Genomic DNA, 20,871 nt, shown 5'->3' with positions numbered 1-20,871 from the left:
CATTAATAAAACGGTGAAGGGGAGATAAAGTGAATGGAGTGGGACAACAGGTATTTCATGAGTGGGAAGTGTCCCGAATAGCTCATTAGTGTACTTCAAAAAGTGCTCTAGATCAGGGTGCACATCTGGGTGAGAGGATATTGACTTTTATTGAATTTGAGGTGATATTTCCAAGCTAGGATTTTTGTGGAATTAAAAGTCTACTTATGTTAGTCGAGGTTTCTTGCACTGAAGTCGTGATTTAGTTTTACAGTATTTCTGCCCTCTCAATGACCCTTTTAAACAGGCTGTTTTTGCTACTGTACCTTTAAGAGTGCTGTAACTAAACAACCTTGTTTTTGACTGGCTAAAAGCCTGTTCACACAAAGGATAACTGTAGCAATAACTATTATGTTTAATAATTGTTATAATTATTTTAGAATGGGGAAGTCTATACTGTATTTATAACAATAACAATATAAAAGGAAAAGTTTTTTTTTCTTCCAGCTAATTAATAATAAAACCATTGACAGATGATCAGAATCCATCCTGCTTTAAAGATCTTGAGCATTTAAAGCAGCAGACGACAAAACTACAGTGTGTGCTTATAATATATATAATATATAATATGGATGCTAACATAGTTATGGATGTAGTTATACAGTTATCATTCTTGTTGTGAACGGTGTGTTTTCTCCCACCTCCTGAGCAGCAGTTTAGGGTGGTTCTTGCTCTCCAGGTTCTTGTCGATGAGGTCAGAGAGCAGCTGTTTGAGGACTCCTGTAGCGTACTCCATCTCTCCCTGTAGAGCTGTCATGATGAGTGATGCCACGTTGCCACGGTCACGCATGGAGAAGGAGCGCTGAGCTTCCAGTGTGCGGATAAATGTCAGCAGGAAGTGCTTCTTGGTGAGGAGTTGACCAAACAGAGTCAAGGCCTTCTCGACATTAGCCTGCACCTGTGGGAAAACACACAAGAGCATATCATTATACAGTGTAGAATACATTACCACAGCTATGTTGTATTTTGATAAACAGATAAAAGGTCAAATCAAATCAAATTGCAACAGGATTCATATTAATTTAACATGATTATTTGAAAGGCTCAAATTTTTTCACAAGTCTTATTCCTGAAACGTGAGAAGAATGAATCAAAAATATGGGATCAGCAAGGCTGCAATTATCTGATCAAACAATTTAAAAATAGTGATTTGTGAAATTGTATTACAATTTTAAATAACTGCTTTTGATTGTAATTTATTGTAATCTGTCATTTATTTCTGTGATGTCAAAGCTGAATTTCCAGCATCATTGCTCCAGTCTTCAGCGTCACATGATTCTTCAGAAATCATTCTAATATGCTGATTTGCTGCTCAAGAAACATTTCTTATAAATGTTGAAAATAGTTGCAATGCTTAATATTTTGTGGCAACCGTGAAACATTTACAGGATTCTTTGATGAATAGAAAGCATAAAAACCAAAAAAAAAGTATTTATTTGAAATAGAAATCAGTGGGTTTCATTGCATGAGGCCCATTGTGTGACTGGTTTGAGGTCTAGATACAACTGTTGCTCCAAAAAATGGGATGATTTGGGGGGGGGGCAATCTATTTGAATCGGCCAATAAGAGAAGAGGACAACATAAAGCAATAATCGCATTTAACCTGTGTACTTCGTAGGGGTTGCACCGATTAATCGTTTAGTCGACTTCAGTGCTTTGTCATGACGCTTTAAGCTTGACGTCGACTAGTTGCCTGTCCTATAGAGGGCGCAACAGGATAAATCTTTGAAGGACTTCCACATTTACGCTCCATCTCAAAACAGTTAAAATAAAAAATACATACATACCATGAAAGCACTCCACATGCATGTGTTATTGTATTACTGGACGCTCGAAATTGAACGGGAGAACACACATGCTAAACCACTTATTATACTGATAAGTTAATCGCTGTTCTAATCTAATGCGCTGCTGCACTGTAAGGCACACACATAGGCACGTCACCCGCAGATCGCTCGCGCACAGAATCATTCAGCGCAGAAATGTACTGTGAAATGTACACCTTTTTTGATCAATTGTGCACAGTAAAACCAGGGAACTTTTTAAGTTTATATAGCTTTAAATGTTTTGACTGACGTATTCTGCCTTTCTGAAACACAATGTCCAAGCCTTTTAGTAAAGTAAACCGCATTCAGGCAGAAGTCCGCATGAGGGACGTGCAGCTTTCTGATTGACATCAAAGGGAATCCAAGATGCTAGCAGCTCAAAACACAACAGAAGGAAATGCAGAGTGAGGGCGAGGAAGGACAGAGAGAGAAAGAGTACAGCAGGAAGCAGACGTGATCTCAGAGTTCAGGAGTAAAAGGTGGTGATGTGTCCTTCCGTGAGCCGCACCTGTCACTTTTCATCTGCCTCGCTCTCTCTCACATCTTACCTGCACAATTTCTTGAAGCCACATATTAATACTAACATAACAAAAGCGACATCTTACATGTGTCCAAAGTAGTCGTGACAAGCTACTGGACATTGTCATTTATGTGGCTTTTTCCACAGCAGTGTCTACTGGTGTTATGATGGTTACTTTGCAAATGTTACAAGAAATTGCAAAAAAACTAAATCGAATCTCCAAGCGAGGCTACCGGAATCAGACTTCAAAGCAAACGGGCGTCTGTTATTGTCCCCTTCAGCACCTTATGTACTATGTAACCTGACAAAGGCATTTTTTCCCGACAACACAGACTAATAAAGTGCCTCAATTCTTCTCTGCTGAGCCGAATGAAATTTGCAGCCTCTCGGGGAGGCCGATTGTACTGTAGGTTGCTTTGGGACGAGAAGCTACACAGAGCAATAAGGGCCTGAGCCGTGCGCATAGGCACTTGATTACGCCGGGGACTCGGGGGCAAATACAGTAAAAACAAACCCCAGATGAAATAATAAACATGCGATCCCTGTGCAAGCCAACAGTGTGACCTGCCATTCGCTAGCCGGTGGACGTAGCATGTCGGAGAAATGGTGTATTTAATTGTATGTTTCGAGGTTTCGTGATTGATCTTGTTTAGTTGCGTTGTTTTCTTTAGCTCGTGCTATTATGTGTCAGTCGTTAGCATCTGGCTTTATTGTACAAGAGGTCACAATCTGTAACATGTTGAACTTGTAAACTCCAAATTGCAGGTTCAAACTTTTTTTTTTTTGGAGAGAGAGAGAGAGAGAGAGAGAGAGAGAGAGAGAGAGAGAGAGAGTGAGAGAGAGTCACCAACCCCATTTATCAGAAGCAAGTAATGTCAAAAAGATTGGTAACTGAATTTACAGTATACATCATGACCTTTCAAGAGTGTTGATCAGGCTTTAAGGCACAATTGTAGTTTTTACAATCTCAGCATTATGCTGTTGTTTCTAATATTAGTAGTGGTCTGCTGATTGCATTGTTAGTTCTGCTCTAGGGAAACCGTGGTGATGGTGATGTACTGACCCGTACCTCCATCTCCTTGAGCACCGGGTGGTCCTCAATGCCAGGGAACAGCACCCTCATGGCATAGGTTCGGTAGTCCAGGAATGGAATACCAGCTCCATCCAGCTCTTGGGTTAGTTCATGGATGTCAGTTTGGAGTTCGGCAAAAGCTGTGAGGAGAAAACAAATGGAAGTAGAGTTTCAACATTTGACCAATTATGTTCCATGTGTTTTTCAGTTGTATGTTGACTAGATAAAGACATTAAAAAAAACATTTAATGAAGCTAACACACATAATTCAATTCAATTCAAGTTTATTTGTATAGCGCTTTTTACAATACGACTCATTACAAAGCAACTTTACAGAAAATTATGTTTCTACAATATTTAGTAGTAGCTTATGGTGGTGACTGTCAGTTCGTGCACGTTTGACAGGATTTTTAGGAAAAAAAAATAATACAAGACGTAGTCAGCTAGACGATGAACATTATTAATATTATTAATTAATAATTGTTATATGATGCAGTCGCACTTGTAGCAATATTTGTTAGTTCTGTTGTTGATTCAGAAGTTAGATTTAGATAATAGAAGTTAGATTTGCTTTAAGCCTTCTGTAAGTATGAACAAAAATGAATTTTAAATAACGCGGTTGATTGGGAACTCATGAAAACGTGGTCACTGGGAGCCTCGTGCAATAATAGGTACTTGTTGGGTAAACAGAAGCAATGCTAAGTCTGTCAATCTGTTTGTTTATTCGGTTTATGACTAATTTGTTTTAGCTATTCGAAAAGAGTGGGAGGGAAGAAGCATAAGAGACACAAAGTTCACGGGAAAAGAAAGTCAATTAATTGCATGAGTGGGTAATTAATAAAGGAGCGGAGCTTTTCATGCATAATTTCCTCCAGCTGTTATTCCTTCTCGTTGTCCGCTGGGATAAGAATACTGAATCAAGAAGCTCCTACTCTAAGTGAGTGTTTTTCATCTTAAAAATACTACACAAATATTATTCAAGATGAACTGCCCAACGGGATTTTCAGCCTCCCGACCAAAAAAAAAAAAAAAAGACAAGACGAGAAAGTGACAGGCCTAAAGAGCTTTTAATTCTTTCATATCGAAGTGCACTTGAAAGGCCCAACAAAGATTTCCAACATGAGGGATGGCCTTGTAATTCAATTTCACTTCATTACTTGGAGAGGCGCGTGTATCGTAAAGCATGAGGGGGCATTACAGACAACTTGAATGAGAATTTTTAAAGGCTTCCTGTTGCAGTGGTCAAAACATTATGCCTCTCAGGAAGCAGCAGCAGCCCTGGCAAGGTCGTCCAGCAAAACATTTCCTTCAGAGCTGAAGCTGTTTGTCAAAACAAGTTTGAAAAGTGTAGTACACTGCTGATAATGCGTTTCTTTCTGAAACCGTTCCTTTAGTTGTGAAAGCACTCAAAGTGAAACCATTCCAATTACCGTCATGTCCACACACGCTTGCACTAACATTTCTCGGCTAATGTAAAGCAGAGAGGCGAAGCTGATATCCCCACTGAGCGTTCCTGGTATCTAAACCGGCACTGGATAGCTCGCTAATTAGCCATTAGCTGTGCCTTTGTTTGTTTGCGCTCTCTGATGGGCTGCATCATGGCTCAGTAAGCCTCTGCACATGGTGAATCGTGTCCCTGGATGCCTCTCGCCCGTCCACATGCGCAGCGCCATCACGACTCTATGCTATAGGGCCAAACTAGAGGGTGAAGCCGTTTAGAGAGGTGGGATCAATGATGGTAAGTATTTAGAGGATATTCATACATTTAGGTAAATATCATGAAACATGGAAGGAAAAGATTTATATGGATATATATTAACGTATTTCTTTCTTGTCCTCGAAACTGGTTAGCTGATAAGAGTGTGATATTCTAGTGATATCTAACTCCAACCATTTCACTGTTTGTATGACTCTGCTTGCAGGATTTCTGAACAACTTGGGAATTTGGGAAGAAAATGGGCAAATCATAATTTATTTATATTACTATAAAAAAATGAATGGTTATAAACTAACTTTTCTTTATAGAAAACCCTATTCTTTTTTTTCTTGTAATTTTGGTGTCAAATATGACGTTTCTAGATGTGGATAAATCTCAATAAAGTTTGGAAGAAAATGTCATATAAGAGACTTATTAAGCTTAAAAATCAAAAGAACAATTATATTTTATTGGAAATTTATAGAGCTATAAAAAGACTTAAATGAACCCCACCCCCCAAAAAATTTTCTAATGCAGTAATTACGTAAAATATGCATATGATTTTATCGAATTTTATATGTATTTTATTTATTTTATTTTACATGTATTTGTATTTTTATATGTATTTTATAAAAATATTACCATTAAAATATTGTATAAAATATGTAACAAAACAAACCTCTCTTTATCCAAAAACATAATTTGGCATAAAAAATGACACTTTTTGACATGTTTTGTGGGATAAACCCTTTTGCAGCCCATTATCTGACTCTGGGCTGGACAGACCACGGGTTCGAGAACTTCGGGTCATTACCAAGCGAGTCTAATCTCAGCCCAAATTAGAAATAACCAAGCTAAGATCATAAATATTTTGCAGGGGTTGTAAATAATGTCAGCGCATATGATCCAACTAAAATATTGATGCACAGATTGAATGGCATTGCGATAACAAACCGTTCAGGCTGTCCACTAATGAAGGCAGTCAGCCAATCAGTGAGAATCAGTGCTAAAGAACGTGACAGCTAATCAATGCCTACCATCTCCTTCACCCATTTGCCAAGAAGAAAATTTCTTTCATCATTCTCCCTCTGCCATTCAGCCATCTCCCCCTTTGCAGTGAGAAAGACTGTTTGTTAGCAAGCTAGCCACACCATGATTTTTCATCCTCTTGACAGGGTTGTGACCAGGAGGGTCGACAGTCCTAAGATAATAGCCAATTAGGACCCGGTGCATCGCTACGAGAGCAGGTAGAGTGTGGCATTGGGAACCTTTATGGCATATGGAAACTGTATTTCAAACTGGGCAGAAGACGGAATGCCATAACAGTGCAGCTCACTAACACCAACCTGTAACCAAGACATGCTAACAACCATAATAGTGTCACCATGGCGACAAGAGATCGGAAAGACATTAATGTGGAGCTTGATAGTACACCTGCAGGTTTTACTTCAACAGCAATTTAGATTCTGTAATGTGGACGTTTATCACAGAATGTGCCTTTCATGTAAAACAATCATAAATGTATAGTATGTATATTTAGGTGTAAAAGCTTTTATGTATTACAAAATTATATGTACATTTCAATGTATTATTCTATACATTATATATTATATGATTTAATTGTATATACTTTATGAATTAATAAACATAATTACATATAAAATATATTTTTTATATGTAAAACAATTGCACATTTTATTACATAAAGATGCAAATAAATATTTTAATAAAAAATAACATTTTAATAAAAAAATGAATATTAAAAATATATTAAAAAAGATTAATCAATTTCTGTATTTTAAAATTTGTTCTATTTTATAGTGTGTGTGTGTGTATATATCTTAGGGGTGTAACGATACATGTATTTGTACCGAAAATGTTGTTTTAATTTTTTTTTTTTTTTTGAAATTCTGACAATAAATGGCATTTTGACGCTCTTTAATGTGGCACGACATACTAATGTATACTAACGTACATACTAACATATACTAACGCCTAAGTTTTGAGGGCAGCGCGGTGCGCAAGTGAGCATGATCACCCCTTCCTCTTTATTACTAATTTTAAAGCTGCAGTAGGTAACTTTTGTAAAAATATATTTTTTACATATTTGTTAAACCTGTCATTATGTCCTGACAGGAGAATATGAGACAGATAATCTGTGAAAAAAATCAAGCTCCTCTGGCTCCTCCCAGAGGTCCTATTGCCATTTGCAGAAAGTCATCCACTCCCGGTGAGAAACAACCAATCAGAGCTGCGGTCCATAACTTTGTTTGTGTTCAAAATGTAGAAAAATGTATATAATAAGCGAGTACACCATGAATCCATTTTCCAAACCATGTTTTTATCTTGTCCTGAATCACTAGGGTGCACCTATAATAAGTGTTTATATTCAGACTATTTTAGATTGCTTCGGGGGTACCGCGGCGGAGTAACCCAGTACCTTTGTGATTCTTCATAGACATTAACAGAGAGAAGTAGTTCCGGCTACAATGTTCTTCCGCAAGACGCAAGCAGTTCTGTTTATTGACCGCTAGAGCATCGAAAGTTACCGACCGCAGCTTTAAAGAGAAATATACATGAATAAAAATATTACCCATCACGTAATCATTCAATCATTAATTCATTTCACACCCCACCCCATATATATAATTAATGTTAATTCATTATAAACAAATACAGATGATCTTAAAGCAAGTAGCATGTGTCTGACCAGTCAATAAATACCACAGTAACTTAAAATCACAAAATCACTTAAAATTTATATGGTTCTACAATGTAATTGATTGACAGCTTGTTAAAGAGTAACACGCTGCTGCACTAGGATACAGTTAGTGAACACAATGCAAACACTAAATGATATATGACTTGCTAATAATTCATCTCACCTTCTTTGCACTCCAGAGCGACTCTAGACTCCAGGTTGTCCATTTGCAGCTGGAGTCTTTTGAGGGTGCGGTCTGCGTCGCGGGACTTGCGCTTGTAGGCGATGAGCACCGCGATGATGACCAGCAGCAGGAGGCCTCCACCTCCTCCGATCCCGATGATGGCAGGCAGCGTGAGAAGGCTGTCGGAGTAGATCTGCAGTGTGCCGGGGGAATATTCGAACCCTCCTGCCCGGATCTGTAACAGAGGCATGGGAGACCTGATATATTGAGGTGCAGGATTCAAGTCTTGTGTAGTGGTCTGCGATCTGCAATAAGCCACGATTAGCATTCGTAATTTTGTTGTGGCAATTCATTTGTGAGAATCAACGTTTTGCGTCACGAATGCAACAGCTGCTTTAAACAAAGACCCAAATTAAAACTTTATGAGCCAATCACAATTTTGAGACAAGCTGAGAGACTGAAAACCCATTTAGCTTGAAATGTCCTATTATTACTGGATCATTTCAAGCTTGTATTTAGAAAATAGAACATTTTACAAGGAACCGCGTGATTGTTTACACAGCTCACATCTTGGCAAGAATCAATCCACACGGTGTCAAGGTGTTTGTTTTAACCATAAACATGTTTGTGCAACAGAATAGTTAAATGTTTGAAACCAATAAGATTAAGCAAATAGTTTTTTTTCTAAAGAAGCTGAGGATGTTTGTCTAATAAAACTTTACGATATGGCACCGCTTAGCCCTTGCAAAATCTGTATGGTATCTTAGACGCAGTACTGGATAGTAATTGACTGCATGTAACCTTGATTTTATAATCAGGTTTTAAAAATTTAAGGATTATTTTAATAAATTTATAATACATTTATAGATTATCAATTTTAAAACAAAGTATATATGCCTACGTCACACGCGACCTTCTCAATATGATTATGTAATGTCGCAGAGCTAGTGCAAGATGAGCATTTGTGGTTAAAAGTTTTTTGTTCCTTTTTTGGAAAATGGCCTTCAACCCGATTTGGACCTTCAACCCATTGGCTTCCACTGAAGTACACAATATGTGGACAAATCCTGAAATGCTTTCCTCAAAAATCTTATTTCTTTTTGACTGAAAGAAAGACATGAACATCTTGGATGACATGGGGTGAGCAAATTGCCTCATTTGAATTCTGGAAGTGAACTAATACTTGTAATTAGATTATATTACATTTTAAAATACTCCTAATCAGACTGCAGTTCCTTTTTTATGATTACATATTATTCACATGGTCACATGACATGCAGATAAACAGGTATGAAATTTCCTATTTTTTTATTAAGTATTTTATTTTAATAATTGTAATTTTAAAAAGATTTATTTGAATTGTACTTTGATTGAATTAATTATTTGCTTTTCATTAAACTATGGGAAACTTTGATGTAATATAATGTTTAATGCACTTCATAACAATGTATTATTGTTCATAACATTGTTAAGAACAATGAATGCATTAATTCATTGTTAATAACAACATGTCACGTAAATTAGAATCAGCAATGGACTACAATTTGCAAATACAGTAATCTACCCAGAACTGCTTAGAGGGCATAATTTCGAGTAAAATGTCTGACCTAAACATAAATTCCAGTAATGAACTGGACATATATGAACATAAATATTAGGAACTCCAGTGAGACATTACGTGAGCGTATGTACTGCACCACAGGCATTGTGTGCTGTCTGCAAAACTACAGGGACCCCTGGGAAGGCACGGGGTCAAAGATCGCAGCCATGCTAAATTTTCTAGAGAGACTCTCTCTAACAGGGGTCACAGTGGTCAATGCACAGCTGTGTGACGAACACACATGTGTACACACACATACTCTAATTCTCACATGCAGGCCAAAAGATACAGAAATCACACACACTGAGAGCTGCCAGACGTGATCCAATGCACCAAGGGTGGCCCATAAGTAGGTCACTGTACATGGGACAAGAGCACAGCTGTGTCTGCGTCTCCCCGGCCTCGCCTCACATCGACTCTGAGTGCCGCACGGGAAGGCAACGCAAAGAGACATGTCTATTTTTGAACCAGCATTTTTCAAAGAGCATTTGTACGAACATATATTTCACACAATTTCTCAGAATTCAATGTGACATTTGCGACAAAAAAAATACGAATGCAGAAAACAGGCGTAAATATTTTTCTTCTCGGAGCATTTCGCTTTTAGAGCCATCACAACGAATGACATGTTGAGGCGAAATAAAGAGTGTCCTTTCAAGACATTTTCCTTCAGCGGGGTGTTCGGTTGGTGTTAAGTTCATTCCTGGCTGTGGGTTGTCATTTCCAATCTTTTGACATTTGGTCAGTGTGAACTTGAGGATCTAAGTACATACCGTCACTTTGTGCTGTCCGGTGAGGTTGGGCCACTCACACAGCAACTGGGTCTCAGAGAGCGTCAGAATACACGGTGTCTCTCCGATAAACACTGTATAGTTAAGTCTGGAGTTACCGGGAGCGGCAGGAACCAAATTACGACCCTGTAATGACAACAATAAAGAAAAAGATGTCATTAGACATGTACAATGTATCCCCCAAGTAATTCATTTTGGATAAAAGCGTCTAAATCAGATATGAAAAGAAATAATAAAAATAACTAACATAAATTGGTTTAACATAAATCCTGTTTTACTCATGATTCTCAACAGAGCTTTGTCATGTAACATTTAAAAGCCTAAACTAATTTCTACCCAAAATTAAGAAAATTAAGAAAACAATATTTGTTGGCAACAAGTAATTTATGTGAAAGTATAATATTTAATATAAATGTAATATATATATATATATATATATATATATATATATATATATATATATATATATATATATATATATATAATATAAAATGAATTTAAGGTTATAATTTTAGATTTTAAATTTGCATTTATTATTATTATTATCATCAATATTTATGAAATTAAAAATCGATTTTTTTATATTATATTTAAATATGTCTGCTTTACACACACACTGTAGTAATTTATGTGTTTATGTGTATTTGTGTTTACACAAAAATATTACAGTTTAGAATTTTCTACATTATAACTACAAATAAAAATTTAATACTTTAAAATAAAAAATACATAAAACGGATTATATTACATTTGCATAATATAATATTAGTATGTGTCTTCACACACACACACACACTCACTATAAAATATACAATATAAAATTTAAGTTGTATAAAAAATTTATTATTCTACATATGAAAGTGATACATTTCTAATAATAATAAATAAATAAAAAACTGTGAAATCACACAATTAAATAATCATAATTTTTTTGTGTTGGCAACGATGAAAATATGTTTATAGAATGCCTACAGATACCGAAAATATTCCTTTAAGATGCTGGAATGGGTTTTCAAGATAATAGTAATGGTCTCTTTTTGTCCAAATTAAATTTAGCATCACACAACCTTGGACACATAAAGGTCATGAAGATATTGATTTTAAAAAAGCAAAGAAGACCCCAGAGGCTTGAACAGATATGAACATATCCTGCGACTGATCTCGTCAAAGGAGATAAAGAGAATACTCTCGGAATACTCTGCAGCCACATGGACAGGAAGCATGGGAAAAAGAAATGTTGATAAACAACAGCAAAGCACTCGTTCCTCAGGGTTCAGCGAGGCCACGGCACGACGATCTTTAATGCAAATTCTGCTCCCTCTCCCCCTCTCATCTCATCCGCGCCGTCAACCCCAGATCAAATTAGATGAGAAATTAATTGCGTGGAGAATGTGATGCATCTCCAGAATATCCCTGATTATTTCACCAAATTGCATTTTTGTATTTTCCTTCGCTTTGCTAATGCACCAGGTTGCCCCCCCACCCCAATAAGCCAAGCGGGGGATCGGGCATTAAGTGAAAAGGTTTTGTTAATAAATTTCCATTTAACAAAGAAATATCACCCGACATGCTTCGACTCTCACCTCAGTTGGTTTATAGGAGAAACCAGCCACTGTCTGTGATCAGCATTTTGAATCAAAAAATTTAAGGCATGTAGAAGAAGCGGTACGTATGGAGAGTTTCTAGTTATTACTCTAGCCATTTTGCAGTATCCTTTAGCAGCTTTTATTCAGGAAAGGAAAATATGGGCAGAAGCAGCAGCAACGTGATCAACCAATGACGCAAACTCTAATTGGCCACATAAACCTCAAAACAATAACCAAGAATCCAGCAGCCGTTTAAAGCAAGTGATGTGTACCTTCAGGATGAGGGGCGACGTTGGTTTGAGCTCCAGAATGCCTGTGGGACTGAGGGGTTCAAAGACGGGGTCCGGGTAGTAGCTGAAGCTCTCGTTGACGACCACAAGGGCGTGGACGTTATCCATGTAGAAGCCGATCTCATCCGGTCCGCTGCCAGTCTCAGCAAAGCCTCTATCCGAATCAGCCACCGACGGAGCCAGACAGACCATTACAGAGTTGTTGAAAACCGTGCAGTTCTGAGTAGAAGAGCAAAACAGAGACAAAACTGAATCCAACTTTTTAAAAACAACATTGACAAATGTGTCAATTTAATGTGTTTATTAATGTTTTATTCATCTGCAATAAATGCATTTAAATACACTCTAACTGTGGTCATTCTCAGAAAAAGAAAATAATAAAAATAAACTTTTAAATACATTTATTTTATTTTTTATTATTTAAATTTGATTTAAACATTTGATTGACTTTACTTAATAATCATTTAATATTTACATTTTTACAATTGTTGTCATTGACTTCTAGAACTTTCTTTTGAATATTTTATTGATCTGCCATGTAATGTATTTTAATTATCTCTATCTTTGGTCATTCTCAGGATAGATAGATGATCATTTAAACGCATTACATTATTTGCATTACATATTTTGTGTAATTCATTTGATTAAAATATTTAATTGGTTGACCCTTATTACAATTAAATGGGACACAAATTATGTTTGTAATAGCAGCAGGCATGTCAGATATTCTAATGCTACATTAAATCATTGTTAATGTAATTATGAGGTACACAGTGGTCATTTAAACTCTGAGAGTGCTAGGAAAAAATGTTTAAAAAGAACATAACAAAAAGTGACAGACACTTCTGTGACCTTTCTCAAGATAAAAATGCTGGTTAGAATTGTGTGTGTCGCTGTCACAGAGTCCTTTAAGAAACACAGCGGCAGAGGAACACGTGGAAGCTTTTGTGAGATGAACATTAGAAAAAAATATGGAAGAACCTAGAGATGTCAGGAAAGGACAAGGAAACAGGATACTTACATGGAAGGACTCGGCAGAGCCATACTTGGCGCGGATCTTGGGCTCTTTAATGGTGGCCAGGTTGGTGCCGCTGATCGTCAGCAGAGTCCCACCGCTGGGAAGAGAAACAGGAAGTCATCATCGAAACATGATGGGTACCGATCTCGCACAATAACGCAATCATACAGTCTAGCTCAACACTTGGCCTTGAAATCTGAAGAAATATCAGTCTATCAAGCTTTTCATCCCAAAGGGAGGCAAAACAGAGCAGAGGTAATATATCCCATAATCACTTTTGGCGATGAGACACAAAAAGGATTTCCGTGAAGAGCCAGCCATTCCACCTCTACATATGCGGCACCTATTTCATAAGTTGTAACCGATTAGATGATATTCACAGAGCCCATCAAATCAAAAAGAGTTTTATAGCTTTCAGTCAGCTTCTGTTAGCTTCAAAGCTAATTATATGCTAGCACACTTCTGTACTTATTTAAAATTCATTCAATTCTGGCCAAAAATGCTTTTAAATGAGATTTCTTGAGGGGGTAAAAATCTACATCTAGACTGAGAATGTCCCTCCCGCAAATGTACATGCCTCTTTTTAATCAACTGTGATATTTCAAGTACAATTTGCCAGGCAGTGATGTAAACAAAATGCTACTGGCTATTCAGAAAAAGAGACAAGCCCTTTAACCTCGCTCTGTCCCAACTTCCTGTTTCAATAGGAAATCTGTTAACCCTAGAGCACGGCTTGTCTTACCACGTTTATGAAGACCTGCTCGATCACAGCACACTGTATGTGGAGTTCTTTCAGTCTGGCTTTTCTATGTCTCTGTCCGTCTCAGTGAAAAATCTCTCTTAACTCAGGTACAAGCTTCAGGGAACAAGAAAAAGGACACACTGCCTACAAATAGATCCTCTGCCCACCACTATCTGAAAAGATATCTCATTCCAGTCGCAATGCTTGCAAGTATGCAACAGTACACTTGATGTATTGTAAGCATGCAGCCCTCTTATTGTATTACTGTGGCAGCAACCGACCTCAGTACTCAAGAGGACACCTTACAAATGACATTAAATCAGATCTACCTGCTTAAAACTAGCATAGCTAGTTTTGGGCCTGACCTTTCTTGGTTTATTTCTTGTTTGTCCTAACTTTTGATCTCTTGGCATTAGTCTTTATTTGAATGATGCTATATGTACCTTCAGCTCCTGTTTTTTAAGCTTACTGAACACAAAATCGTTTCAAGATACTAATTTGCCTAGGGTTCCCTATACTGACGTCTTGTGTTCACAGGCTTGTTAACATAGGCGGTCTGTGAGTTTGATTCTCGCACCGTACTGCTGCTGATGTCTCTGCATGTTTGCCTCTGTGACACCTGCTGCGCTGTGGCACTGAAGGGCATTTTCAGCTCAAATCAATACAGCTTCAGTCAGCGCACTATAACAGGCTCTGAGGCCACAACATTTGGGTTCCAGTTATGTCTGTTCAAGCTAGGGGCGACTTCTGCACAGGTGCAGTCATTTCCGGTACTGCTTTGATCCCCGAGTCTGTGCATTTGTTTTTCTGAAGCAGATGGAGGGGGGGGAAGGTACCATGATACACACTCCTGGGGGATAATGGCCCCATTCAAAGCAGGGCTTGGTGGAGAGAGTGCACGCTTGACTGTGGCAGCCTGGGTCAGCAACAAAACACAATCACACAGACACACAGTTATGAGTATGTGTGTGTCGTGAAATAACCGACATGAAATAACTCTTTTGTGTAAAGAGGGAAAAGCCAGGAACCTCTTCACACACAGACACACACACACACACACACACATTTTAAATATACCATATCTATGAAGTGCTAAACAGGAAATAATTAAATAAAATCTGAATATTTAATTGTAAATTATGAATATCTAGAAGTAAATCTGAATATATATTTAAGTCTGAATGTATAGATGTAAATCAATATATATACACAATATAAATCTGAATATATCCTATATATCCCGAATTACACACACACACACACACACACACACACACACACACACATATATATATATATAAATATATGTATTTATATAGTTGTAAGTCTGAATATACAGATACAAATTGTGATATTTAGTTATAAACCTGCTATATAAGCGTAAATCAGAGTATATAGTTATAAAACAAATCTACAGATACAAATTGTAATATAAAATGTAAATTGTGAATATATAGAAGGAAATCTGAATTTATAGTTTTAAGTCTGAATATAAATGTAAATTCTTAACATGTACATGTACTAATATATTCACATTCACTTCTATATATTCACAATTTAAATTTATATATTCAGATTTTATATAATTATTTCCTGTTTGGCACTTCTTACATATCATAAAAAAATTGCATACATAAAATAATTTTTAAATATGAAAATACATATTTTTCACAGTATATACAACATACATGCATGAAAAATATTGTAACATATGTATTTTATAGAAGTCAATGTAAAAACTAGTAATGTTAAAGAATTATTCTGTACACACAACACATTTTGTGCCAAATTAAATATATCACCTTGTTGATGTTAAGGGGGGGGGGGGTGAAATGCTATTTCATGCATACTGAGACCCGGGTTCGAGCCCCGCTCGGAGCGAGTCGTTGCTGCTGCTGCTCTTGTTCAGTTTCAGCCTCGGGATCTGATTCTGGATCATAAATAAACGGCTGAATCTGACTGTTAGCCATGGTTTGTTTTGGATGATGTTTTTTTTTCCTCACGGTAATGTCACAGCTTCCAAACGCTCTCAACGCAAAAGCCTACTGGCGCTCGTGATTCTTTAGCTCCGCCCACACGTCACGCCTCCAGCCGGTCGTGTTTTTCCGGGAAAAATCGGTACAGACTATCTTTCTCTTATGAATATAATAAAACTAAAGACTTTTTGGAGTTATGAAGGATGCAGTACTACTCTATAGGTACTCAAGATTAACAGGATATTGAGTGAAAACGAGCATTTCACCCCCCCTTTAAGACAATCTGGATTTTTTTTGGGTGCTATTAAGCCTTAATGTAAACCAATTAAATTAAAGTTGATTTGTATATCACTTTTCACAATGCCAATTGTTACCAAGTAGCTTTACAGAAAATTAAAGTTTCTACATTATATTTAGTAATAGCTTATCTCAAGTTGATGTCCGCATGGTAGAAATGTACGGTAAAAATCAAGCGGTTAGTTAATGTCGTAATCAAATAGACAGTGAACACTATTAACAGCAATATATGTTGCAATCAAACTTACAGCTGAATTTTGCAGTTTTGTATGCTGTCTGAGGATTTGCATCATAAAACGTTCTGTTACATGAAAGTAGGAACATAACCTGGACGAAATGTCAGAAGTCATTCAAATACTGCTACAAATGCAAAAAAAACTAACAATTGTTATACCTAGATTTCTGCTAAGTGCATAAAGTCAATAGCTTTGCTACATAGCTTTACATTTTTCACCTTTTTGCTCTCCGAGAGCGTACCGCTGACACCACACAAAGGTAAATAAGAAAGTGAGTGATAGAAAGAGAGAAGGAGCTAGAAAGAGAGGGAGTGTTGAGAGCTTCTTTTCATCTACAGGCTTTTAAAGAGCTCGCTCTATAACCCGCAGGAGCAGTGAAGTTGCAGGTGATAAGTGCTCTATCCTGCCTGCCCCATCTGACACTGCTGATGGTGTTTCTATAGACTTGTTTTTATTTCACCCCCGACACCGACAAACCAGACATGCTTTAGTGCAAATCGCTGCTCCTCCCTGGAAAGCTGCAAAAACATCACCTGACAGCAGCTCTGCTCGCAGGTGCAGACGTCTGATGGCGTGAAGGGAGCGACTGTAGAGCGACGCCTAATAGAATCTCATTTTTCAACCTCTTAATGAGTTCTGCTCATGTGTCAAGAGAAAGTGTAACACAAATGGCTTTGTATTGATTTTTATTACTTCTTTGTTGTTCCAACTTCCTTTAGCGAGGTAGAAGGAATTGCCACGTTTCTTTTTCTCATTTTTATTAATAAGAGAAAAAATAGAAAGATTACAAAAATATGACAGGTGAACTGGGGAGGCAAAGTAGGCCATATTTGAACCCATGACTGCCACATGAGCACCTTAACACTACATTTCAGAGACACATTTTTAAAACCACATGTTTTAAGATGTAGTATATATATTTTTTGAAACGTCAAAATATATCGACATATCTAGATCCAGTGTACAAATTATATTTTTCTGTGAGCAATTTTTTGGGCCACAATCGGCTAAGGTTAGTCATGTGAAACCCCCAGCACATTTAGCCACAAATCATTTTGAAAGTGATCATAAAGATATCGTTCCTCTATGTCATTATTGTTATAGTTGTGGTGTGACCATCCCTATTCTCGTAGGATTTGAATGATTATTAAAACTTTATTGTTTTTATTACTGTTACAGTTACCATCTTTGATTTATACAGGCCTTAAAACTACAATACAGTTACAAGAAAATTTATGTGTGCTACATAAAATTACCTTAAAGTTACCGAAACATTCTTCTCCATCTTCATAAAAACATAAAGTATAAAATAAACAAAAGGGCAATGGAGGACAATGAAGGAATAAAGGGGAGAAGATCAGGAAACAGATTCAAACTTGTGTTTCCTCCTTGATTGCCCACTGCTCAATGTATTAGGGCACATACAAAAAAAAAAAAAAAACCTTTAGGCCAGTGGTTCCCCTTCCTGGTCCTGGAGAACCCCCAACACTGCACGTTTTTGGTGTCTCTCTTATCTGTCACACACATTTGAGTTCTAGGAGTCGTCATTAAAGAGTTGATGAGTTGAATCAGGTGTGTTTGGATAGGGAGACATCTAAAATGTGCAGTGTTGGGGGTTCTACTGGACCAGGATTGGGAACCACTGCTCTAGGCCATGATTCCAACAAAACAACATTGTAGTCAGGCTTCCATTCTATTCTGAAGTCACAATGTTTGAATCAATGGGCCATGTAACAGTTGTGTCGCCTACCTTGCAATGCTCCAGTCTGGGTCTATCTTCAGGATGGTGGGGTCCTCTGTGTAGTTAAACTTCACCTCAGGGTTCCTCAGCTCGGCAGAGTCAATGTCCACCATAACTGGAGTGCTTACCGCATTCACGCCGGCTGGGGTCACGCACACGATCTCTTTAGAGCTCCGCCTACAGTCATGGAGGAAGGTGTGTTAGAGAAAGAGCAGCTGAAATGTTTACTGTAATTCTCATCACAATCAGAGCATGTGCCGTGTAAGCATGTCATCACACTCATATTTCATCATGACACAGATTCTGTACTCAGAGTTAAGCATGTTTGATGAAGCTCCATCATTTGTGTTAACAACCATATGGGTTTCAAAGAATCGGGCTCTGCTTTTGTCTGTCTGTCTGCTTTACTCTCTCCTCCTGTACTGGAGACGTGCCTGCAATCTCCATGCACATCCCCTTAGCAGGTTGCCATGGGAACGCTTTTCAAGATGCACAGCCCAGAAATCCTCTGAAGACTGCACATATTTTGACAAGGTGGTTGTCACAAATAAAAAATAAAATATAAAAAGATGGACGAGTGCAAAGAGAGCGAGTTGTGGAGTGGATAAGCCAGACGTTTCTTCAAAGGTAAAATATACAGACATTCAATGGAATGAAGTGCAAATAGCAATCATTGCTTTGGGATATTTTTCAGAGATTTTGCATTTTAAAATATGTAATTTGGATTACAGACATGTAGAATAAATTTGAATATGAATACACTGGATATTATGAATGGAAGGCACAAAACACACATGAAAAAAGCAGAGCATATGAAAGGGATTTTTGAGTTGAAAATGAAGATCTCGTGTCTTTTGAAACCCGTTGGACTATCTCTTCCCGCAAAACATAAAAGCAGATGTTTTACAAAATGTCCAAGCTGCTCTTTTTCATGCAATGAAAGTGCAATAGGGAATAAAATCTTTCAATGACTTTCAATGACTGCGCTAATCACTCCGCCCAAGTAGCCACTCCGCCCAAGTAACGTTAGCTGTGCTCCTACACCTAGTGAGAATATAGATCCCAGTATTTATACGATTAAAAATGGGCTCTGTCTCATATAGCCTTGTTATTTGAACAAGCTGTGACTATACAGATCGCAACATGTAAATAGTAAAATGTTTGCATTATTTTGTCACTTATTGGGATTACTATGCTAACAGTATCCATTTACATCCAGTCTTTGTGCTAAGCTAGGCTAGCGGTGAGGTGCCTCAAATAACACTTACAGAACGCACAGAAATGAAAAAGGTATGCATGGACTTATCTAACTCTGGGGGATACTGTGAATAAGCTAAAGTCCCAAAAAGTCAGAGTGTTGAACAGTCTAGGCAAAAAATCTTTCAGAGCAGAAGATTGAAAGTCACACAAGGAAGTCAAACAGGTTTAGAAAGTCATGAGGGTTAGTAAATAAAGACAGAACTTTAATTGTTTGATTGATTTCTGGGGCAAGAACACTCCTATTCTCCATTGACTTTGTGTTGAAGCAAGCAGTGTGAACATTCTTCAAAATGTTTCCCTTTCTGTAGTAGAAAGCGAGTCATATAGACGTGGGTGAGTAAATGATGACCAATTTTTAATTTTGGGGTGTACAATTCCTTTAACTGTGGTTTTTTGGGGGTATGAATCTACTTCAACCTCCATCCTTTTTTATTTAACTGAAGTGAGCATTGTGAACATTAATCAAAATGTCTCTTGTTATGTTCCATTTTATGAGTAAATGATGAGAGAGCATTCATTTTTGAGTGAACTATCCCTTTAACTATCTTACACAATGGGTTAACAGGAAGTGGACTTTCTCTCTGAAGTGAACCCTGGCTCTGAGACCAGGTGTGGCTAACGTCTCAGTCAGCGAGAACCAAGGTAATCCTCATTCTTTCCCTCTCTCATGTCTGAGACTTGGCAGCGAGACAATGTTTTTATTCTTTGCTGCAATGCAGAGCGGTCTGGTGCTACAGATAGACAGGCGGACGGCAGGAACACTCATTCACTGTCCCCGTCCTCAAACGGAAGCGCACAATCGACCGGGACTGCCTGTGCCATAACGTGGCTGATGTTCTTGCCTTCAAAGTGTCTTTATGCTGTAGATACACGCCGAGGGGTAAAAAAATACGGGCCTGGGCATTTTGACTGACGGAATGACTGGTGGACGTGCTAAGGTGAGAAGCCGGAAGACAGCTTTTTGGAAGGATCCAGATAAAGACAGAGGGAGACAACTTGGCAGACGAATAAGCAGAGAGAGCGAGAAGGAAAAAGGACTGCATTAACAAGCGAGAGGAGACTGTACGTTGGCAAATGCTACACCAAAACAGCCAACAGGCTAACCATCAAAACAACTGGCACAGAGCCTATGGAACATATAAAACAGTCAAACAAACAAACAGAAACTATATGACAGACAAAATCACAAAGTTAGAAAGAAAGCCAGACAGATGGAGGGGTAAAACAAGACAGACAGAAGGGCAGCCAACAGACATACTTTTTTTTTTATTGTTTGGGGCTTTTGCCTTATTGTTA

At 37.7% G+C, this 20,871-nt stretch overlaps 1 protein-coding gene across 4 annotated transcripts in view; it reads right to left on the bottom strand.

Moving 5' to 3' along the window:
• The window catches only part of plxna1a (plexin A1a), a 201,377-nt gene that overhangs the window by 21,324 nt on the left and 159,182 nt on the right, over positions 1 to 20,871 (bottom strand). For 3 of the 4 annotated variants that reach the window (XM_026200138.1, XM_026200137.1, XM_026200140.1), the window contains 7 exons: positions 18,325 to 18,492; positions 13,327 to 13,420; positions 12,288 to 12,524; positions 10,412 to 10,555; positions 8,039 to 8,273; positions 3,449 to 3,597; positions 681 to 937 (listed from right to left, as the gene is read on the bottom strand). In XM_026200138.1, the coding sequence (XP_026055923.1) occupies positions 681 to 937; positions 3,449 to 3,597; positions 8,039 to 8,273; positions 10,412 to 10,555; positions 12,288 to 12,524; positions 13,327 to 13,420; positions 18,325 to 18,492 (1,284 nt within the window). The remainder of the gene's footprint in view (positions 1 to 680; positions 938 to 3,448; positions 3,598 to 8,038; positions 8,274 to 10,411; positions 10,556 to 12,287; positions 12,525 to 13,326; positions 13,421 to 18,324; positions 18,493 to 20,871) is intronic. The other variant, XM_026200139.1, reaches the window with a different exon arrangement.

The sequence above is a fragment of the Carassius auratus genome, chromosome 23 (genome assembly GCF_003368295.1).
Source record: "Carassius auratus strain Wakin chromosome 23, ASM336829v1, whole genome shotgun sequence".
Taxonomy (NCBI): Eukaryota; Metazoa; Chordata; class Actinopteri; order Cypriniformes; family Cyprinidae; genus Carassius; species Carassius auratus.
This window is presented reverse-complemented; position numbering and strand designations above follow the sequence as displayed.